Source organism: Zalophus californianus, chromosome X (genome assembly GCF_009762305.2).
Source record: "Zalophus californianus isolate mZalCal1 chromosome X, mZalCal1.pri.v2, whole genome shotgun sequence".
In the NCBI taxonomy this organism is placed as follows: Eukaryota; Metazoa; Chordata; class Mammalia; order Carnivora; family Otariidae; genus Zalophus; species Zalophus californianus.
This window is the reverse complement of record NC_045612.1, coordinates 86940457-86958760: the sequence shown is the minus strand read 5'-3', so window position 1 is coordinate 86958760 and position 18304 is coordinate 86940457. Positions and strand designations below refer to the sequence as shown.

Here is an 18304-nt window from a genome sequence, read left to right as displayed (position 1 = left end):
GAGGGGTAGGATGGCCATGGGCGTGTGCTTCGGGTTGTGTGGGTTGACAGGACTGTGCTCAGGTATGATTGTCTGCGAGACTGCAGAGTTGAGGTTGCCCGAGGGTACTGAGGCAGGCTCTTTGTACTGTGTCCCAGGGAGACGGTTGTGACTGTGGGTATGTCTTTTCCAGCCCTGAGATCATCTGTGAGAGCGACTGAGGCAGGCTGTGTGTGTGGTTGGTTGTGAAGGCCCAGTTTGGCTAAAGAGCTTGTTGCAGGAAGGTGGGCTGGGGGGGCCAGGGCCCCTCTGAGCAGCCTTGGTGCAGAGCATACGATCTAGAAGGGTGGTCAGCTGAGGATCAGGGTCCCTGGCAGGCAAGACCGTGCACACCTCACTTCTTGGTCCCTGTGGGCACATCCAGGGCCCGTCACCCCTGCCCCCGGCCGCTTCCACCCCCCATTTCGGCCCCTGTCCTTCCTTCCTCCTTTCCTTGGTTTTGAGGTTAGGGGCCGGGTGTGGGGTTGGCATTCCTGCTGGGCCTCTGGCTCCTCTTCTTGCGGAACTCGAACTCATCCACGGTCCACACGGCCCCCTTCTCACTTTCCACCCGCACGAAGCACTTGTGCAGGCTCAGGTTGTGGCGGATGGCGTTCTGCAGAAGGAAGGCCCACCAGGCCGGGGGGGCAGGGGGAATGGGTAGGCAGTCACTCTCTGAGGTCAGCAGGACCCACCCCAAACCGGCCTCCCGCCCCTTCCTGACATGTCTACAAGCCCCGCCCCCCTCCTGAGCTTGGTCCAGCACCCCAGTGGCATTGGAGGCCCTCCCAGCCACTGCCACTTCCAGAGGAGCCTACCTTCCAGGTGGCAGGGTGGTTCCTGAAGAAGGCAAACATGCGTGTGAACCAGTGGTAGATCTCGTTGAGTGTCCGCTGCTTCTCGGGAGCCTCTAGGATGGCCTGGAGGTTAGGGGGTCAGGGGGTCAGGGAGTCCCTTCCCCAAAGCTGGGCTGAGAGTGGCAGTGGCCCACCCTGGGTGTCTGACATGGGTGGAACTGGGGGGGGGGGGCGGGGGAAGGGAGGGAGGGAGACGGTGTGAGGTGATAGGTCAGAGACAGGGTTAGAAATGGGATGAGGTGGAGGGTCAGGCCTGAGGTTGCAGTAAGGTCTGGTTCAGGGTAGGGCCAGGATTAGGTTAAAGGTCTGGGATGGAGTTGGAACTGACCGCCTCCACAGGGGCAAGGTGTCAGGGTTTGGGAAGGTTGAAGGCCAGGAGTAGGGTCAAGTTAAGGATGTGGGAGGGGTAAAGGGCCAGGCAGAGTTAAAGGTCATCAGGGAAGGGGTTGGTTAAGGGTCTGGCTGGGGATGGACTGGGGCGAGTAGAGGGCTGAGGGATGGGATGGCATTAGAGTCAGGAATCAAGAGGCGGACCTTAGTGATATCGTTATTTTCTGTGTCAGGCATGTGGTTAGATTCAAGGTCAAGAATAAGGTTGGATGTGTGTGGTCGTTAAGGGTCAGGGCTTGTGTTAGGTATGGAGTGAGGCTAAAGGTCAGGGAATTGGATCTGTTTGGATTTAGGAGTGGGGTTAAACAAAGGGTCAGAGATTATGGCTGCAGTGAGGTCCTGGGTCAGGATGGGGCTAGGCAGGGGAATGCGTGGTGTCGTGTAGGGGTTAGGTGTGGGCCTAAGGTGAGGGTCTGGGCAGGCTCTGATGAAAGTTCTGGGCAGACATTAGGGAGATTCAGGGAAGGGGTTGGGATGGGGTGAGGCCAAGGGTCAGATAGGTGTCACAAGGAAGGGGTTAGAGGCAGGGTCCGGCCGAGGGATGTGTTGGTGTATTGGGGCATATGGGGGCCAGGGAAGGAGTTAGGATAGTGTCTGTGGTGGGTTTAGGGCAAGGGGCAAAGATCAGGTTCATCTGGGGGCTATTTTACAGATCTGGGAGGGGGTTAAGTATGGGGTCGAGGTGGGCATCAGGGCATCAGGGGGGTGGGTTGAGGGCCAGAATTGGACTCGCACTGGACTGGATAGTGGTTTCTGTTTGGGTTGGGGGGGCCAGGTCTGGAGTGAAGCCGGCTTGCGGCGGGGGGGATCCAATCGGAGGCCTGGGTTCATGAAGGAGCCTGTTCTGGGGGTGCTCAGAAGGAGGCTGGGAATGTGGGAGGCAGGTGCCCACCCCCCATTTCTTTTCCTTTTCCTCGGCTCACGCTGCCGGCTTACCCAGCGGATGAGGGTGGCGTAGGTGAAGGGGGGCCGCATGTTGTGGAACTTGAAGTAGTCCATGTTGTGGAAGAACTCTGTACGGGGTGGGGGAGGATCGGTCCGTCCTGGAGCTCCTAGTTCCCTCTCCCATCCCCCACGCTACAAGGAGAGGCTACCCAGCTGAAATCCCTCCCTGACAACACCAGTTTTCACCCTCACGGTTACTGTGCTGAGCGCTGGGCATTGACCGTATCATCTACTGCTTGCACCACTCCCACCAAAATGGGCTTCATCGTCCCCGAAGTTTAAAAGAAGTGAAGTAACTTGCACACCGAAGGGATGCAAGCGGCCAAGTGGCAGAGGCAGGTTGACACTCAAGGGCCCTGATCCGTCTTAAGCCCACAGCCCAAGCCTTGCGGGCAGCCCAGGATGCCTGAGCTTGGGAGAATCACCCCGCTTTTCCTTGGAGGGGGAAGGGAGAGTCCCTGGGAAGCGCTTAGCTAGTTCTCTCCCTTCTGATGACCGAATGGAGTAGCTGAAGGCCGGAATGAGTGAGCCCCCGGCCCCAGGGGAGATGGGGCTAGACAGGAGGAACTACAATGGCGGGGGTGGGGGGGGGCGGTGGCGGTGCAGGGGGCTTGCAGGCCTTGGAAACGCTGAAAGGTAGCTTCTGCAAGCAGTTATGTTTTCCCAAAGGCTGTGTGGCAGTGCTGGGGAGGGTCGGTACTGGCTGTCTCCCACCGGGTGCCAGTCAGGGGGATGAGGGGCTCAGGGGGGTGGGGGGCACCACGTAGGGGTACGGGCCATCCTTACCTGGGAACGTGCTGTTTCCATGGCTGCCCCAGAGGTGCCTCCTCACAGCAAACAGGCCGTCGGGGGCCTCCTGGGGGCTGGGCCAGGCTGGGCCAGGGGTTACCGGAGTACCTGCAGCTACGATGCAGCAGGAGCCCTTGTCGGATGATGCCTGCGGGGGGAGGGAAAGGCGGGTGATTCAGAGGCTTACACTTTCCGCTTCAATTTTAAATAAGTGTGGTTTGTTTGTTTGTTTTTAAAGCAAGTGAGCTCTCTTCTCAAGTCCAGTCTGATGTGGAATCTCACAAAGCAGCATTGAGCCGTATTTATTAGAGTGTGAGTGTGGACGTGCGCCTGTGTGCGTGGAGAGGCGCAATGCTGGGGCTGAATCTCTCTGTGTGTGTGTGTGTGTGTGTGTGTGTGTGTGTGTGTGTGTGTGTGTGTGCGTGGAGAGGCGCAATGCTGGGGCTGAAGGCGCAATGCTGGGGCTGAATCTCTGTGTGTGTGTGTGTGTGTGTGTGTGTGTGTGTGTGTGTGTGTGTGTGTGTGTGTCTGTCTGTATGGAGAGGCGCAATGCTGGGGCCATGAGCTGGGGCTGAATCAGGCTCCTACACCTTAGGGATGCTAGTAATTAATACCTATCGTGAGTGGCCTCATGAGGATTCGATAGACTAACCCCAGCAGCGTGCTCAGGAATGGTGCCTGGCCCCCGGGGCCAGCTTCACCGATGTGTGGCCTGTGTAATCACACAGGTCCCTGCCCTTTGTTTACTGCTCTGTGGGGGTCATCTTGAAACCTGGGCCCCGTGATTTTATTGTGCGCTGGTTCCTGCATGTCGTATGACCAGTCCCACCAGTGGCACAGGGTCTGTGTCCAGTAGATGCTTGGTGATTTGCGGTTGCTTTGAAAACCCAAGATCATGATGTTTCGGGACCTTGGGGTCAGAGGGTTTGTAACCGGAGGGGACAGGTTTCCAGGTCTGGGCATGTTTGGAGCTGGGGACAGGGGCCCAGAGTCAGGGCGTGGGTGTGAGGGTAAGTCCCCTCCACCCCCCCTCCAGCCGCCTGTGCCACTTGTGGGCCTGGGGTGGCTCACCGTGGTTGGAGCTTTGGTCAGGGCCATCTTCCCAGCCAGGTGGGCCTGCATAGCGCCCAGCTTCTCCTTCTCCAGCACCAGCTGTGAGGACAGGGCACAAAGTGAGGCCTCAACTTGGCCTTTCTCTGCCACATCCTCGCTCAGGCTGTGGTTCTCCCTGGGAGTGCCCTACCCCCTCCCTTCCTTTATGCCAGCCCCCATCCTGGGTGAGCTTGGCTCCTGGCACAGCGTGGATGTAAGGCTCGCCCATCATCCCCCAACCACCCCTCTCCTACGTCACCTGCTGTTCCAGAGACTGCACCACCTCTCTCTGGAGGAGACACTGTGCCCTGCCCTTCTCATCTAGGAGATGGTCCGCCTGGCAGTGCCTGGGTAGGGGGAGATTCCATGTGGGTGACCACAGTGGGTCTGGCCTCCTGGCTCAACACTCCGAGTGAGGAGGGCCAGACCCTTTGGGAGGTCTCTCCTCAGAGGCTCAGCCTCCCTCCCCTCTCTCTACCTCAAGTCTCCCTCTTACACCCGCTGTTCCTTCAACACATGCTACTTGGCATCTCCTGGTGCCAGGCCTGAGCTCGCCACTGGAGCCTGGCGGGGGTGCTGGAGGTGATGTTGGAAGGCTGGTGAGCTGAGAGGTGGGGTGAGGTAGGCGAGGGCAGGAGAGGCTCTCCAGGTGGAGGGGACAGCCTGTGTAAAGTCATGGTCGTGAGGAGGACAGGGTGCAGAGTTGCCACTGATAGTTGGGTATGGTTGGAGAAGGGGTGTGTGTGTGTGTGTGTGTGTGTGTGTGTGTGTGTGTGTGTGTGTGTGTGTGTGTGTGTGTGTGTGTTTGTGCGCATGTGCGTGCGGTGGGACCGAGAGGAGGCAGCAAGAGCCACTGTGACAATCGGGGACTGTGGGGATCAATAAAAGCAGGCTGGTGTGTTGGCAGGAGGGCTAGGGTAGCAGGGCAAAGCAGTTAGGAGTGTGCATTCTGGAGCCTGGCTGCCTGGATTCAAATCCCAGCTCTGTGACTTAGGAACTGGGTGATCTTAATCAAGACACTTAACTTTTTGTGGCCTCAGTTTCTGTATCCGTAAAATGGAGGTAGGTAATAGTATACACCTCTCTTATGATGCCCCATTACACGGATGAGGAAACCAAGGCCCAGAGAAGCTAAGTAACTTGCCCAAGATCACACAGCCAGCGATAGGACCAGGATTTGAACCTACGGTGTTAGCCTTAGCCTTTTGCCTCGTCATTACCCACTGAGATGAGGCCTGAGCTGGGACCTGTACCACAGACCTCCTCCCACACACTGGGGACCCTCCTGGACTGGAATGGGCCTGGGTCACTCACTTGAGGAAATCCTCTGGCTCCTCGAAGACCTTCTCACAGCCGGGCCACTTGCAGACACCATTTGCCAACAGCGAGTAGGAGCCCTGGGGCACGGTCGAAAGGGTGCTAGGGGGACAGAGGGTGTAAGGGGAGGCAACGGCAGGGCAAGGGTCCTTCCCAGCCTGGTCCACTGACCTGTCTTTCCTGGGTGTGCCGGGGCTTGGGAAGGTGCAGAGTAAGGCTGGCTCCCTGGACACCCACTCCAGGCTGGCCACGTTGATCCCTGCGGGTGGGGACAGGGCATCTTTGGGGACCGTGGGCTGGGCCCTCAAGCTCAGCCCACAGAGACTCTCCTTTTGAGCTTCCCACCCTCCTGAGCCTCGAAGGCCCTGACTCCCAGGGGGCTCTGTCGGCCCTAACATCCAAGGCTTCTGGGGGAGCAGCTCAAAGACTGCCATTTGCAAGCGCTGACATTTTGACTGCAAAGACCCACGGCTCTGTGATTTTTGCCATTCATTCTGCACCTTTAAGGTTCTGAACCTGACATTTTTTGGAGGCTGGAGTTTCCCAGATGGTAAGACCCGATGCATCTGACCTCCTGAGGGCCGCCATTCAGCAGCCTACGCGGCTCCCACTCAAGCACTGGGGGGCTCGGGGTTCTGTAGAGCTGTGGGGTGGGGTGTTACCAGGTGGCAGGCCGGGCCGGGCCTTGAGGGAGAAGACGCTGGTGGCAGCAGTGGGTGGCGGCAGGCTGATCATAGCTGGGCTGTCCAGTGGGCGTACCTGCAGCACGGGGGTCCGAGCGTGGGTATCCACCGCTGAGAGCTGGGGGCACACGGGGGCTGTGGATCAGCCTGTTCCCCGCCCCCCGCCCAGTTCTCCCACCTGCTCCCGCCGCCCTGCCCATTCCGGGTCAGTACCTGGTGCATGAAGTGCGGCCTGTCCTGGAGGAGTGCCTGCAAGTGGGGTGAGGGGCCCAGCCGTGCCCCAGAGGGTGCCACCATGACTAGGGGCACCGTGGGCAGCTGGGGGGGGGGTAGAGAAGGCAGGCGGGTGAGATGGCATCCTTCTCCTCACTGTTCTACATGTCTAGTTCATACACTTCTCACCACAACCCCACACGGTAGGTACTCTGATCATCCCCGTTTTACATATGTGGAAACTGAGGCTCAGGGAGAGCGAATGACTTTTTCAAGATCAAACAGCTAATAAGTGGCAGAGCTGGCCTCAACTGTGTCACCTCCCCTCTTTGGGCACCAGCCCTTTCTCCTGTCACACGGGGAGGGGGACACACGGCCACGCCTGTGGGACCGTGATAGGAGCTCCTCTCCTGAGGCTGGGATTGGGAGGTCGGGGAGAGCCTCGAATCTCTGAGACCTGCTAACCGGGGACTTTCTTGGCCCTGTGACATCTGCATAAGTCACAGACTTGCCTGGGACCCAGAAAACCACTTCCTGTGCCCCAGCTGGGCCCCCCGCCCCGTGCCACAGTAAAGGTCGGCACCTGTAGGCCCAGGTACCCCACCCTGCCTGCCCCATCCTGGGCCCTGGGCCTCACCTGCAGCTGTGATGGTGGCATGGGGTTCAAAGAGGAGGAGGAGGGGGCATGGGCCCCACCTCGGAGGTCCCGGCCCTGGAAGGTTGCCCCTGGGCCCTTGGCCCCAAGCAGGTCTGAAGCCTTGGGTGCAGCCCTCCAGCTGGGCGAGGCTCCCGGGGATGGGCCAAGCACCAAGGAAGGGGCCGAGGGCTTGGCTGGCCTGGGGTTGGGCATTGGGTCCTTGTCCGAGGGCAGGCTGTGGGTACACAGGGGGAAGGAGTTACACGTGTGCCCAGCGGGGGTGTGAACTGCTCAACCACCTGAACCATGTGGACCCCCCCAACTCTAGTCAGAGCAGGCATCAGTGGGGGCCTGTCCCCAAGGGCTCCACGGCTGGACCCCAGCTCTGATCAGGTGTACGTGTGGCACACACCCACGCATCCATCGGTGTCAGGAACATAGGTGTGCGCGTCTCCGCACACGTCCCATGTGCAGACGTGCCCAGGTCCAGCACTCAGCGTGCCAGTGTGTGCTGGCAGAGCCCTGGTGGTGATGTGTCCTCCACGAGGGAGGTGGGGGATTGGGGTCGTGTGTGGGGTCTCAGCCACGGGCAGGTCTCAGGTTTTTTTGCCCCCAACCGCTTAGGGCTTGTCTCCAAGCCTCAGCCCCCTGGTCCTCCCTGCACTCTGCATAGGCCACAACCTTTGCTGATGCTGCTGGGACTGGTGTCTGACTCTCCTGGTGGCATTATTTCATCCCAGTGACCTGGCATATACAAGGGTGGAGGGGGGCATGGACTCAAGATCCCTCTGGCTGCGGGGAGAGGGACAGACCCCAGGAAGGCGACAGCCAGGGGTACTGGTGAGGAGGCTGCTGTGACAGTCCAGGCAAGTGACAAGTGTGGCACAGACCAGGATGGTGGCAGTGGAGATGATGAGAAGTCGGTGGATCCTGAGTGTGCTTTGAAGGTGGAGGCGGGAGGATTTGCTCGCAGCTTGCATGGGGTGGGGGTTGGTGAGAGGGGAACGGTCAAGGTGACCTCTGGCCCGGTGTTTGCCTGAGCAGGCTGAAAGGACAGAGTGGACATCACCTGAGCTGAAGGGGAGCAAGGTTGGGGGTGACGATCCAGGTGTGGATGGACACGAAGAGTCTGGCGTTAGACACGCGAGTGGAAATCCTGAGTGGGCAGCAGAGTACAGGAGTCTCTGGAGCTCGGGCAGGGGTAAGGTCTGATCATCTCTGGGCTCCTGCCTTGCACGAAGCTGACATGGCAGGTGTCGGGAAGGAGGGATGGGCTCTCTTGAGCCAGGGCCCGTGGGAGCATCTTGACTCAGCCCCCGCCAGAGTTTACCCCAAGTCTGCTATCCAAGCCTGCCTGCGCTCATGCTATATGGCCCTGCCTGGAATGTCTGCGCTTCCTCCGTATCCCCTATCTGGGCCCTATCCAGAAAGTCCTCCGTAATGGCTCCAGGCTCCTTTGCTGAGCCCCAGAACTGAACACTCTGCGACAGGCAGGGCTTCCGTTTCTCAGAATCCCAGTCTAAGAGGAAGCCGGAGCTGGAAGGGACTGCCTAGTCTAGCCACCATTTTACTGAAGGGAACACCCAGGTGCAGCGTTCCACAGTCCCATGGCAACTTGAGAGCTCCCTATCTTTCCCCAGAAAGTGTGTGTGTGTGTGTGTGTGTGTGTGTGTGTGTGTGTGTGTGTGTGTGTGTGTGTGTGACTCCCCACCCCACAGCACTGGGTTGGGCACACAGCTGCCAAGAGCGGCCCAAACTGGCACAAGGACGATTTCGGGGAGCAGTTGCACCTTCCTTTCTTTGCTGTCAGCTCACAGGGCCTGTCAGAGCTCTGGTGCGGGTGGGGGTGGGGGTGAGAATCCAGGTATTAAACTCATAGTCTCCCCGGGGGGGCGTAGAACATTACTGTGTGAGAAGCAAGAGCCTGGATCTATGGAGGCTCAGAACTCAGTGACCACGAGGCGGTGAGCAAATGAATGACGGCGGAGATTGGGGGTGAGGCTTCTAGAAGCCAAGGCATGCCAAAGACTGCCAGCAATCTACCAGTAGCTAGGAGGGAGGTACGGACAGGTCCTCCCTCGTAGCCTCAGAAGGAACCAGCCCTGTCGACACCTTGACCTCGGACTTCTGGCCTCCAGAACTGTGAGACAATAAATTTCTGCTGTTTGAGCACCCCCCGCCCCCCCGCCGCCCCCAGCTTGTGGTAATTTGTTACAGAAGCCTGAGTAAATGAATATCGACTTTGGTCTCCACCACTCTGGCCTGGCCCACACGGCTGGCCCGTGGTCACTTCTGAAGCTGCTGGGACACTTGGCTGGGGCTTATAAGAAATCTCTTCCTCAAGCACATCTGGAATGTCCAGCCACAGGGAAGTACAGGTACATTCTCAGAAAGGGGACATAGATATGGTCTGTCTGGTGGTGGGGAACCTGGAGGGCCGGGCTGGGCAGCCAGCTTCCTGCACTGTCTGTCGGGGCGTCCCTTTCTGACTGTTTCTCAGAAGCTGCATGGAGGATGTTTCTGGGACACAGAGTGTGTTTTCATATCGGGGTCTGCATCTGGGCCCTGTTGTCACGTCCCCAGATTTTCCGCCATTGACGTCATGGCGGCCGGATGCGCTGGGCTTCATCGGCACCAAGGAGAAGCAGATACCCCACCCCACGGGTTTCGTTCCGAGAACTGGCTGGCCCATCCTGCAGCCGTCTCAGCCCAGGTGGGAGTGATGTGGGTGCTTGCGGATGTGGTGAGTGACGTCCATCTGGCCACCATGACAAGTCCTGGGCCCCGTAGACTTGGGCCACGGAGAGGCCAAAGGTTTCATGCTTGGGGAGTACCATGCAGATCCTACAGCTACTGGGACCCTGGGGGTCTTCAAATGGTACTATGCCAGAACCTCAGAATCATAAAACATCATTTCTTAGGTTCAAAGGATCCCAGAGTCTCAAACCCACTCTGTGGGGTCCATGGGTCCAACTTCACAGAAGGTGAAGGCCAATGTCAATGGTGTCCAAACTCACTGGAACTCCTTGAAGGACCGGCAGCTCATTACCCCACAGGGCCTCTGGCCCACCAGGCTTAGAACTGTAGCAAGCCTCCTCTTAGCTTCCCTCCTAAGTTCTGTGACAGCAGGAGGGTCAGAATCATCTCCTCTACTCCCCTCAGCCTGGGGCTGGGCTCTGTCACTAACTAGCTATAACTCTCCGCGGGCTTGTATGTAAACTGGGACAGTAATCGTACCTCTTGTCCAGAGTTAATGCACATGAAATGCTTAACAAAATGTCAGTGATGGTAAATGAACACCTACGGGGCCTCAGTCTCCCTGTTCATTCTGGGACAATGTTCCCATACTCACAGCCATTCCACAAGAGATGGGGAGGGAAAGAGGGAAAGGTAGAGGGCAGCATGCCTCTGGCTAGGGCCTCATGGTGGGGAACAGGAAGAGCCTTGGCCGGTCGAGAGCCCGCTGCCAAGCTCTCTGGAGGGGCCCGAGGATAGACGTTCCCAGGACCAGTGCCAATTCTGGGGACATGGTTGAATTCTATCCACTGCATATCATCCTTCAAGACTGATTGACTTATCCTTCCAGTATCACTACCCTCTGGCCACAAGGTCTTCTGACCCATGGGACCCTGGGACCCCACCCAGACTAGCTCTTGGGAGGTTGGGCCCCACACTGGCCCATGTGGCCACAGAGCCTCCTGCCTGAGTAAGGATCCAAGTTGTAAGAAGGCAGGAGGGGGAATGACAGCAGCTGGTGGGGGGGGGCAGCTCAGGTCCCCCTCCTCCCCTCATGGGTGCTGAGAAGTAAATGGAGGCCCACAGTGGGGGAGAGAGACAGAACCGGGGTCCTGCCAAGAGTCCCATGGTCTGAACTTGGGTCTCAACTTTGCTACTCCATCCCTGGGAGGCCTTGGGAGAGGCCCTCCGGCCCATCTCCAGGCCTCAGGTTTTGCTCCTGTGTACACTGGGCAGAGAGAGGCATGGAGGAGATGAGGGCCAGGGCCCTTCCACTTTGTGTCTGGGTGACCTGTTACGTGTCTGCAGGGTGTCAAGTCGGCAACTGCCCCTCCATCCAGGGGACTGGCTGAGAGACAGGAATACACAGAGACAAAGAGACAGAAACAGAGAGAGACAGACAGATAGACACAGGGGAACACAAAGACCCAGAGAACAAGAGATACAGAGAGATGGGAGAAACATGAGGTGGGACAGAGATACACAGAGAGTGAGAGATGCTGAGAGAGAATGAGAGAGAGAGAGAATGGAGGGGAGAGGAACTCAAAGGAGCAGAAAGTCCTAGAAGTATACACAAGGAGGGAGAGAGAGGGTGTGAGAAACAAAAAGAGTAAGAGAACAGCACAGGGAGATGGAGAGAGTGAGAGATGCCCCAAATAGAGACAGAGATAGAGAGACAGAGGGAAACACACACACACACACACACACACACACAGAGAGAGAGAGAGAGAGAGAGAGAGAGAGAGAGGGAGAGATGGATGCCTCAAACAAGAACAGTTGTTGATCTCTGGCTAGAGGAACTGAGGCTGTGTCAAATAACAAGGAAAAGTGAAGGGCAAGCTGCTGGGGGGGTGGGGGCTGTGGTCAGGGAATGTATTGTACTACAAAGCAACTGTCAGCAAAGTGGTATGGCTCAGACACTGAGGAACAGAACAAAACAGAAAGCTCAGTCACAGACCAACGTCTAGAGAGAAGTGAGTTCGTGATGAATGTGGCATTTCAACCTGGGAGACGGTGGAGGATATACTATTTGACAAATGCTTCTGGGAACATTAAGGGAAAAATAAAGTTAGTGAATGAACAATCAGTCCATTTTCCCACCAATTCCTCTCTGCCCAGTTTGAAATGTCACCAATCATCATATACCCTGAAACACATTCCAGATCTATTAAAGAGATAAACAAGAATATCCAGTAGTGCTCTTGGGCTTCTTGTATGTCAGGCCCTATGCTAAGCACTTAACGTGGTTAGTACATTTAATCCTCACAACAACTCTTTGAGGTAGGTGCTACTATAATCATCACAGTACATGTGAGGAAATGAAGGTACAGACAAGTCAAATGCCTGGCTAAAAATCACACAGATGGCTTGGGGTGAGTTGGGTTTGTCCCAGACAGTCTGACTCCCATACCCACACTCTTAACCTCCACAGCAAATGGAAAAAATGAAGCCATAGAAGAGACTAGAAGCCAACACAGGTGAACATTTATCTCATTTTCAAGTGGGAAAGGACTTTCTAAGCACAAAACCAGAGACAGTAACCACAGAAGAAAAGAGTAACCCATTTGACTATATAAAAACATCATAGTATCACAAAACTCCATAAACAAATAGAAACAGTGAGTGATGAATTGGGGGAAAATATCTGCTATACATGTATGGCTATTGGAAGGTTAATATCCTTTCTAAATAAAAAGCTGTGACAAATCAATAAGAAAAATGATGAACACCCCGTTGGGACTAAGGATATGACCAGACAACTTAAGAAAAAATACAAATGATGAATAAATAGTATAAATAATCAAAGATTGCAAATGTCAACAATGTGGTAATATTTTTTCTTACCTGGTATGCTGAGGAAGTATTTAAAAATAATAATACCCACCCAGGGTTAGCTTGAGTACAAGAAGCATATAACAGGACAGCCTTTTGGAAGAACGATATGCAGAGAGGGTCAGACACCTTAAAAATGCACACGCCCCTTGTCCCAGCAACTCCATTTTCAGGAATCCAAGGAAGTAATCAGGGATGATTATGGGGGAAAGAACTAGAAGCCATCCAAATGTCCAGGAATTGGCATTTGGTCGAACCAATCGTGTTTCATACCAGTGTGAGGATAGTCTTGACAGCCATGAAAGATCCTATGTTGAAACAATTTTTAGTGATCTACAAAGACGCTCCTATTAATTGAATAAGGCAGGAACAAAACCAATAGAGAGAGTGGTTCTAATTTGGTTAAAAAAAAATACTAACAGCTAACAGTGAGCGCTTGCTAAGCCTGCAGAGATGAGCTCACCCCAGCCCTGAACAGCCTGCTTGGTTCCTGGACACGGACTCTGGACACACACACACACCCACACCCACACACACACTCATGCACACATGGTCCCGGGGTAGGACCACACAGCTAAACCACGATTGATGGTGGCACAAAGTGCCCCCCAGGAGGTCCTCTTGTGCCATGCAAGCCCAAGTTCAACTGAGCGCTCAGCCTGACCTGACAGCTCACTATCCTCCTTTGATCGGGGCAAACAGAACTGATGCTCACTCTGGTAAGATGGAAATGTCCTCTTTGACGTTACTCAATCCACTATTATTAGGCACCAACTGTACCAAGCTCTGTGCTGGAAGCTGGGTGGGGGGGAAGGCTAGACAAGAGAGCAGGAGAGACAGTGGGAGAAAGACGGAGGAAAGGAGATAGAGGGAGCGTGGTGAAGATGGAGGAGACAGAGACAGGGAAGCTGGGCAGAGCCAGAGGAAGGGCGGTGGAGGGTCCGAGTGCCAGGGAAACGGGGGGGCGGGGGGGGCAGAGTGACACGAAAGAGGGAGACAGGGCGAGCAGACAGAGAGGGGTGGGAGCTATCAAGAGACAAGAGACAAAGAGGATGGAGGGGTGTAGTTGAAAGTTCCAGTTACACCTGGACAGTTTCAAGTTGTTCCAAGCTCTGAAATTTGTAAAGACTGGCAGTTGGCCTATTTAAAAAAAAAAAAAAATCCTGCCCATCTACATAGCAATCAATTTATTTATCGTTGCCTCTGCCCACGCATCGATTAAGCACTTTCCCAATCAGTCTGCCGGCATTTATTATTACTATTATTATTGTAAAAAAAATCTCTTACCTGGCTGAGCCACAGGAGCTGTGTGTGTCTTGACGGTACCGGAGGGCCCCTGACCCCCCCCCCCCCCCCCGCCGCCCGTGCCTGCCTCACTACCATCTCCTCCACTGGACCCGCATCTGATGGGGGAGAGTGGGGACACTCACCTTGATGAAGTGGACTGACAGAAAAGGATCAGCCTGGCTTGTGGGAAACTGTCACATATCAAAAACAACTTTGCTTTTATACCGAGAAGAAAAACCACGGTGTGGAAGCCACAGACCTCTCTCTCTCTCTTCTAATAATCCAAATTTTTTTTTTCGATGAGTGTGTGTGCTGATAATCACGGGGTGGGGGGGGTTCTCATAGTTTTTTCTCTCTCTTGCTCTCTCTCTCTCTCTCTTTCTCTCGCGAGCTCTGTTTCTCCTCTTCTTGATTATGAGACTTAAACGGAAATTTTGAAATTTTGGGTTTTTTCTTTGCCCTTTACGAGTCATCTGAAAATATGATTTCTTCCTCTTGCCACAGAGGTGAGAGGTATCAATGAGATAACAGGGCTCATGAGAAACCACAGTTTTTTACACAAAAGTGTGTAGAGTTAGAAAAAAAAAAAAAACAAGGGGAAAAAAAAAAACTCAAATAAATCACGGAGGTGTCCCAAGCAGGCAGAGATACCACTCTGTGAATGTGATGGGATGGGAAAAAAACTAGCGAAAGAAACTGAATAGGGCTGGGTTTCCAGAGGCCTTGCCCTGCTCCATGCCTCAGTTTCCCCTTAGGTAGAACTGATGGTCATCACTGCTCTTACTGCCCAGGGAGGGGGAGCTCTGCAATCCATCTCCCCACAGAGGGGGCCATGGAAGTTATTTCACAGAGGAAAATGCACAAGTCACAGAATCTAACAGTCTGAGAATCACTGGCTCCCAGAATCCACTTAGCATCACTGAGTGAGGAGAGGGAGAAAAGTCTCGTCTCATCACATCGTAGGGCCTGAGAGCTCTAACCTGGAGGGTACCCTACAGGGAAGGTCCTGATGAGCCCCCCGGTGTTAATGCATCCATCCTCATGAAGCCCAGAGGCCCCTTGGGGCCCCGACCCTCTCCTAGTCAGGGACACTGTGACCTGATGCTTCTGAGGCCCTCAGCCTTTGCAATTTTCTACTTTGAAAAATCCCAGTTTCCAAGGTTTTCAGATGCCATATATCCATCATCATCCCCATAGCTGACATTTATCTCCAATTTTCCACGGGCCAGACACCGTGCTGGACGATTCTCCCAAGTGATCACATTCAATCCTCACCACAGCCCTTTGCGGTCCATCTTGTCATCATGGCTGTTATACAGAGGCACGAAGTAGTCGAGTGACTTGCCCAAGATGACAGAGCTGGCAAGTGGGAGCTCTGCCTTCTTTGGTGCCGGGAGGGCTTAAAAACCCCCAGGTTTCCTTGGGCCAAACAGTCTTGGGTCTTAAATTCTAGACTGCAGTGACAGGGAAGTTCTGAGATTTGGAGATTCCTCTGGGGGCTTGAAGCTTGTGAGGTTTTATGGTTGTCCAAGAATTGGTGCTGCATTTCCATACTTGAGAAGTAGCCCTCTTTAACCAGTGGTCAACAGGGGAGACCGGGCCCCAGGGGCTTCTCCTGAGAGGTCATGGCTGCCGCTCCCAGCCCCCGGCTCCTCAGCGCCCTGCATGGCCCAGGGTTCTGTCATCCAATGTCTACTCCAAGCCCTCTGCAAGACTGGCTTCAGGCCTGGGGAAGAGAAATTGGAAACCGCTTTTTATTCACATGGTACCAACCTAGTGGCCAAGACCCACCCCTTTGCCCCTTCACCTTCCCCGCTCCCCGCCCCCCACTTCCCAAGCCCTGAAAAAAAGGAGAGCCTCTTTCCTTAACTCTGACTCACCTTTCTGGAAAAGCCCAGAGGGGGCCTGATGGTCTGGCTTTGTGAAGATAAGAAAAAAAAAAAGTGAATAGAAAAAAAAAAAAGACCTAAAAAAAAAAAATCAGCCAACAACAATTAAAAAAAAAAAACCCAACCCTCCCTACCATTAGTTCAAAACAAAACTTTCACTGGTTGAGGTTTCTGAGTTGGTGGGACACGTCTGAGACCCAAAGATGGCCTGTGTGCACTGGGCAGCCAGGGGAGGCACCGAAGTGGGATGAGGTCCTCAGGTTGGAGGCTTGCAAGGGGCTTAACAGGTGTGGCATGTGGTTGGGAGCAAGTGGGTGTGAGGCGCTTGTTCACCAGGAGTTTTGGGGAGCTACCTTTAGGGATGTTCCCAAGGCTAATGTTCCCTTGCTCCGCATGGACTTGGGTCTGAACATTCCTTATACTTCCTGTATAACTATAAACTAGGCCAGTTCTAGAGGCTGAAGCCTCATTCCTTGCCCCAGGACCCGTGCCCTTTTGAGAGAGGGGGCTGGTTTTCTTTTATAGGGTCAGAGGTGTGTGCTGGATCCTCTTTATACCCTCCCTAGACCATCTCTCCCTTACTGTCATTCGCTCCAGGAGAGGAGTGGCCAGAGAAGTAGGGGGATGACTGAGTGAGGGTGGTGGCCCAGGGTTCCAGGAGGTCACTTGAGTGGGACTCGGGGTGGGGGGGGTGACGCTGCTGCTGCTGAGAGCCAGGACCCTTGCAGAGTAAGGGCTGGGGGGTCGAGTGGGCAGAGAGGGGCAGAGCTCACCACCTCCTCTCTCTCCATACTGGACTATATCCTCTTGTGTGGAAGGCCTCTGGGGGAGAGTACACAGGATTACACAGACAGGTCTGTGAGAGTCCCCAGAGAAGGGGGGTGGGGGTGGGGGGACTTTGACAGACTCGAAGGAGGCGAGGGATGGAGCCATGGAGATATCTGAGCGATTCCAGAAGAAACAGCCAGCCCAAAAGTCCTGAGTGGGAGTGTGTGATTTGCTCTAGGTCTACGAAGGTGGTCAGTGTGGTTAGAGTGGTGTGAGTGAGAGGAAGAGGGGTAGAAGGTGAGGTCAGAGAGGAGATGTGGGGCTTAGACCCTGCAGGACTTTGTAGCCCATGGTAAGGACTTTGGCTTTTACTCTGAGTGAGGAGGAGGCCACAGGAGGGTTGTGAGTAGAGAAGAGACATGAACTGCCTTAGGATTTAAGAGGATCCCTCTGACTGCAGAGTATGGAACAGACTGTAGGAGTGAAGATGGAAGCAGGGGCACCAGACATGAGGAGGCTACCGCAGTAGTCCAGTGACTGATGATGGTGCTGGCAACGGAGGGGGTGAGGGGAGGCTGGATTCACGAAACATTCTGAAGGGAGAGTGCACAGAATTTGCTGAAGGCCGAGAGCCGTGGGGCCAGACCGGGACACAGATAATGCCCTAACTAAAAGTAAGAAAAAACCCCTCCAATTCTATCTTGTTTAAGCCCCTATTCTTTTGTGATTTTTTTCCCCCTGTTGCTTGCAACTGAACATATTCCTTCCTGATCCATGACCCCACCCTGGACACTGAGACCTGAGGAGGGGGAGGCTACTGGGGGGACCTCCTCTCTCCTCAGGATGTTGCGCGTCAGCACCTTGCATACAGTAGGTGTTAGAAAACCCTCCCAGGACGGAGGGGAAATGTACGAAGGGCCATGCTCAGTGGACAAAGCTACATTTCAGTTCCCACAGGAGGCAGGACCTCAAAGGAGATTGAAAGGGTGAGGAAGCAGGAGCAGCGCTGTGGCAGAGGGAACGGCAGGAGCAGAGATGGGGGACAGAAAGAGGGAAGTGAGGCCACTTTGGGGTGTGGAGTGCCAGTGGGGCAAGAAAGGCAGGACTTTGGTTTGTGATTACATTAGATGTCTGCCAACGTGTCCAACCAACTCCTGGCACCATACAGTCAGGCTCAGTGTTTTGCTGAGCTGAAGTCTGAAAAAGCTCATTTTCCAGAAGAGGTCAATTTTTCATTTGGCCATTCATTCAACAATGGTGCCAAGTCCTGGAGAATGCTGAGGGTGACAATCAAGAACATTCTTGGCTAGTGGCATTGCTCAAGCAAGGGTTCCCAGGGGGGCAGGAAAAGACCCAGTTATTGCGACAGGAGAGTCCGTTTTGCTTTCTTAGACCTCACACTACTAGGGTGCGGTCTAGGTCTTCAGGGACTCGGCATTCACAGCCCTGGGGCAATGAAAAGTCACAGAGGGCTAAGGAGAGATGGTATATCCAACCACAAGAGGCATACTCTCCCAACGGCTGCGTGCATTTTAGGGCCCTGCGGCCCAGCCACCCTACAGCCCAGACCGCCACCTCTGGCCTCTTTATTGGCTGTTGCATCCACTCCTTCACACAACCTCCAACACCCCGGTTGGCTCTGCTCTTGCCCGTTCCGCCTCCGTGTCCTTCCATCCCGCTAGACTTTGCAGCCTTGGCATTGGTTCATTTCGTTCTAGCCCTACCCTTTGAGGGCTCAACTGCCTTCATTCTGGCTCCCTCATTGGCTAGCCACCATCTCTCTTCCTAGCTCCCGCCTTCGCCGTCCACCCCCATTGGCCCTGCCCTCCAGTCCCGCCTCCGAGGCCGCCC

General features: G+C 54.9%; 1 protein-coding gene across 1 annotated transcript; it reads right to left on the bottom strand.

Annotated features, from left to right (window-relative positions):
• Positions 1-476: 476 nt before the first annotated feature.
• Positions 477-14139, bottom strand: FOXP3 (forkhead box P3). The gene is made up of 12 exons (XM_027609631.1): positions 13940-14139; positions 6942-7176; positions 6305-6409; positions 6071-6209; positions 5580-5667; positions 5406-5510; positions 4351-4438; positions 4071-4151; positions 2997-3147; positions 2202-2278; positions 837-938; positions 477-634 (listed from the first exon to the last, which is right to left on the bottom strand). Exons 2-12 carry the CDS (start codon positions 7152-7154, stop codon positions 485-487), a joined length of 1299 nt encoding a protein of 432 aa, XP_027465432.1. The 5' UTR covers positions 7155-7176; positions 13940-14139; the 3' UTR covers positions 477-484.
• Between the last annotated feature and the right edge of the window lie 4165 nt (positions 14140-18304).

Bases quoted from the DNA above. Each gene is read 5' to 3' on its own strand.
- FOXP3 (XM_027609631.1), bottom strand. From the start codon at position 7,154: ATGCCCAACCCCAGGCCAGCCAAGCCCTCGGCCCCTTCCTTGGTGCTT. The intron at 5,668-6,070 runs GTAACACCCCAC...CCCCACCCGCAG, and splicing joins CCGGCCCGGCCTGCCACCTG to GGATCAACGTGGCCAGCCTG. The intron at 2,279-2,996 runs GTAAGGATGGCC...CACCCCGTACAG, and splicing joins TGGAAACAGCACGTTCCCAG to AGTTCTTCCACAACATGGAC.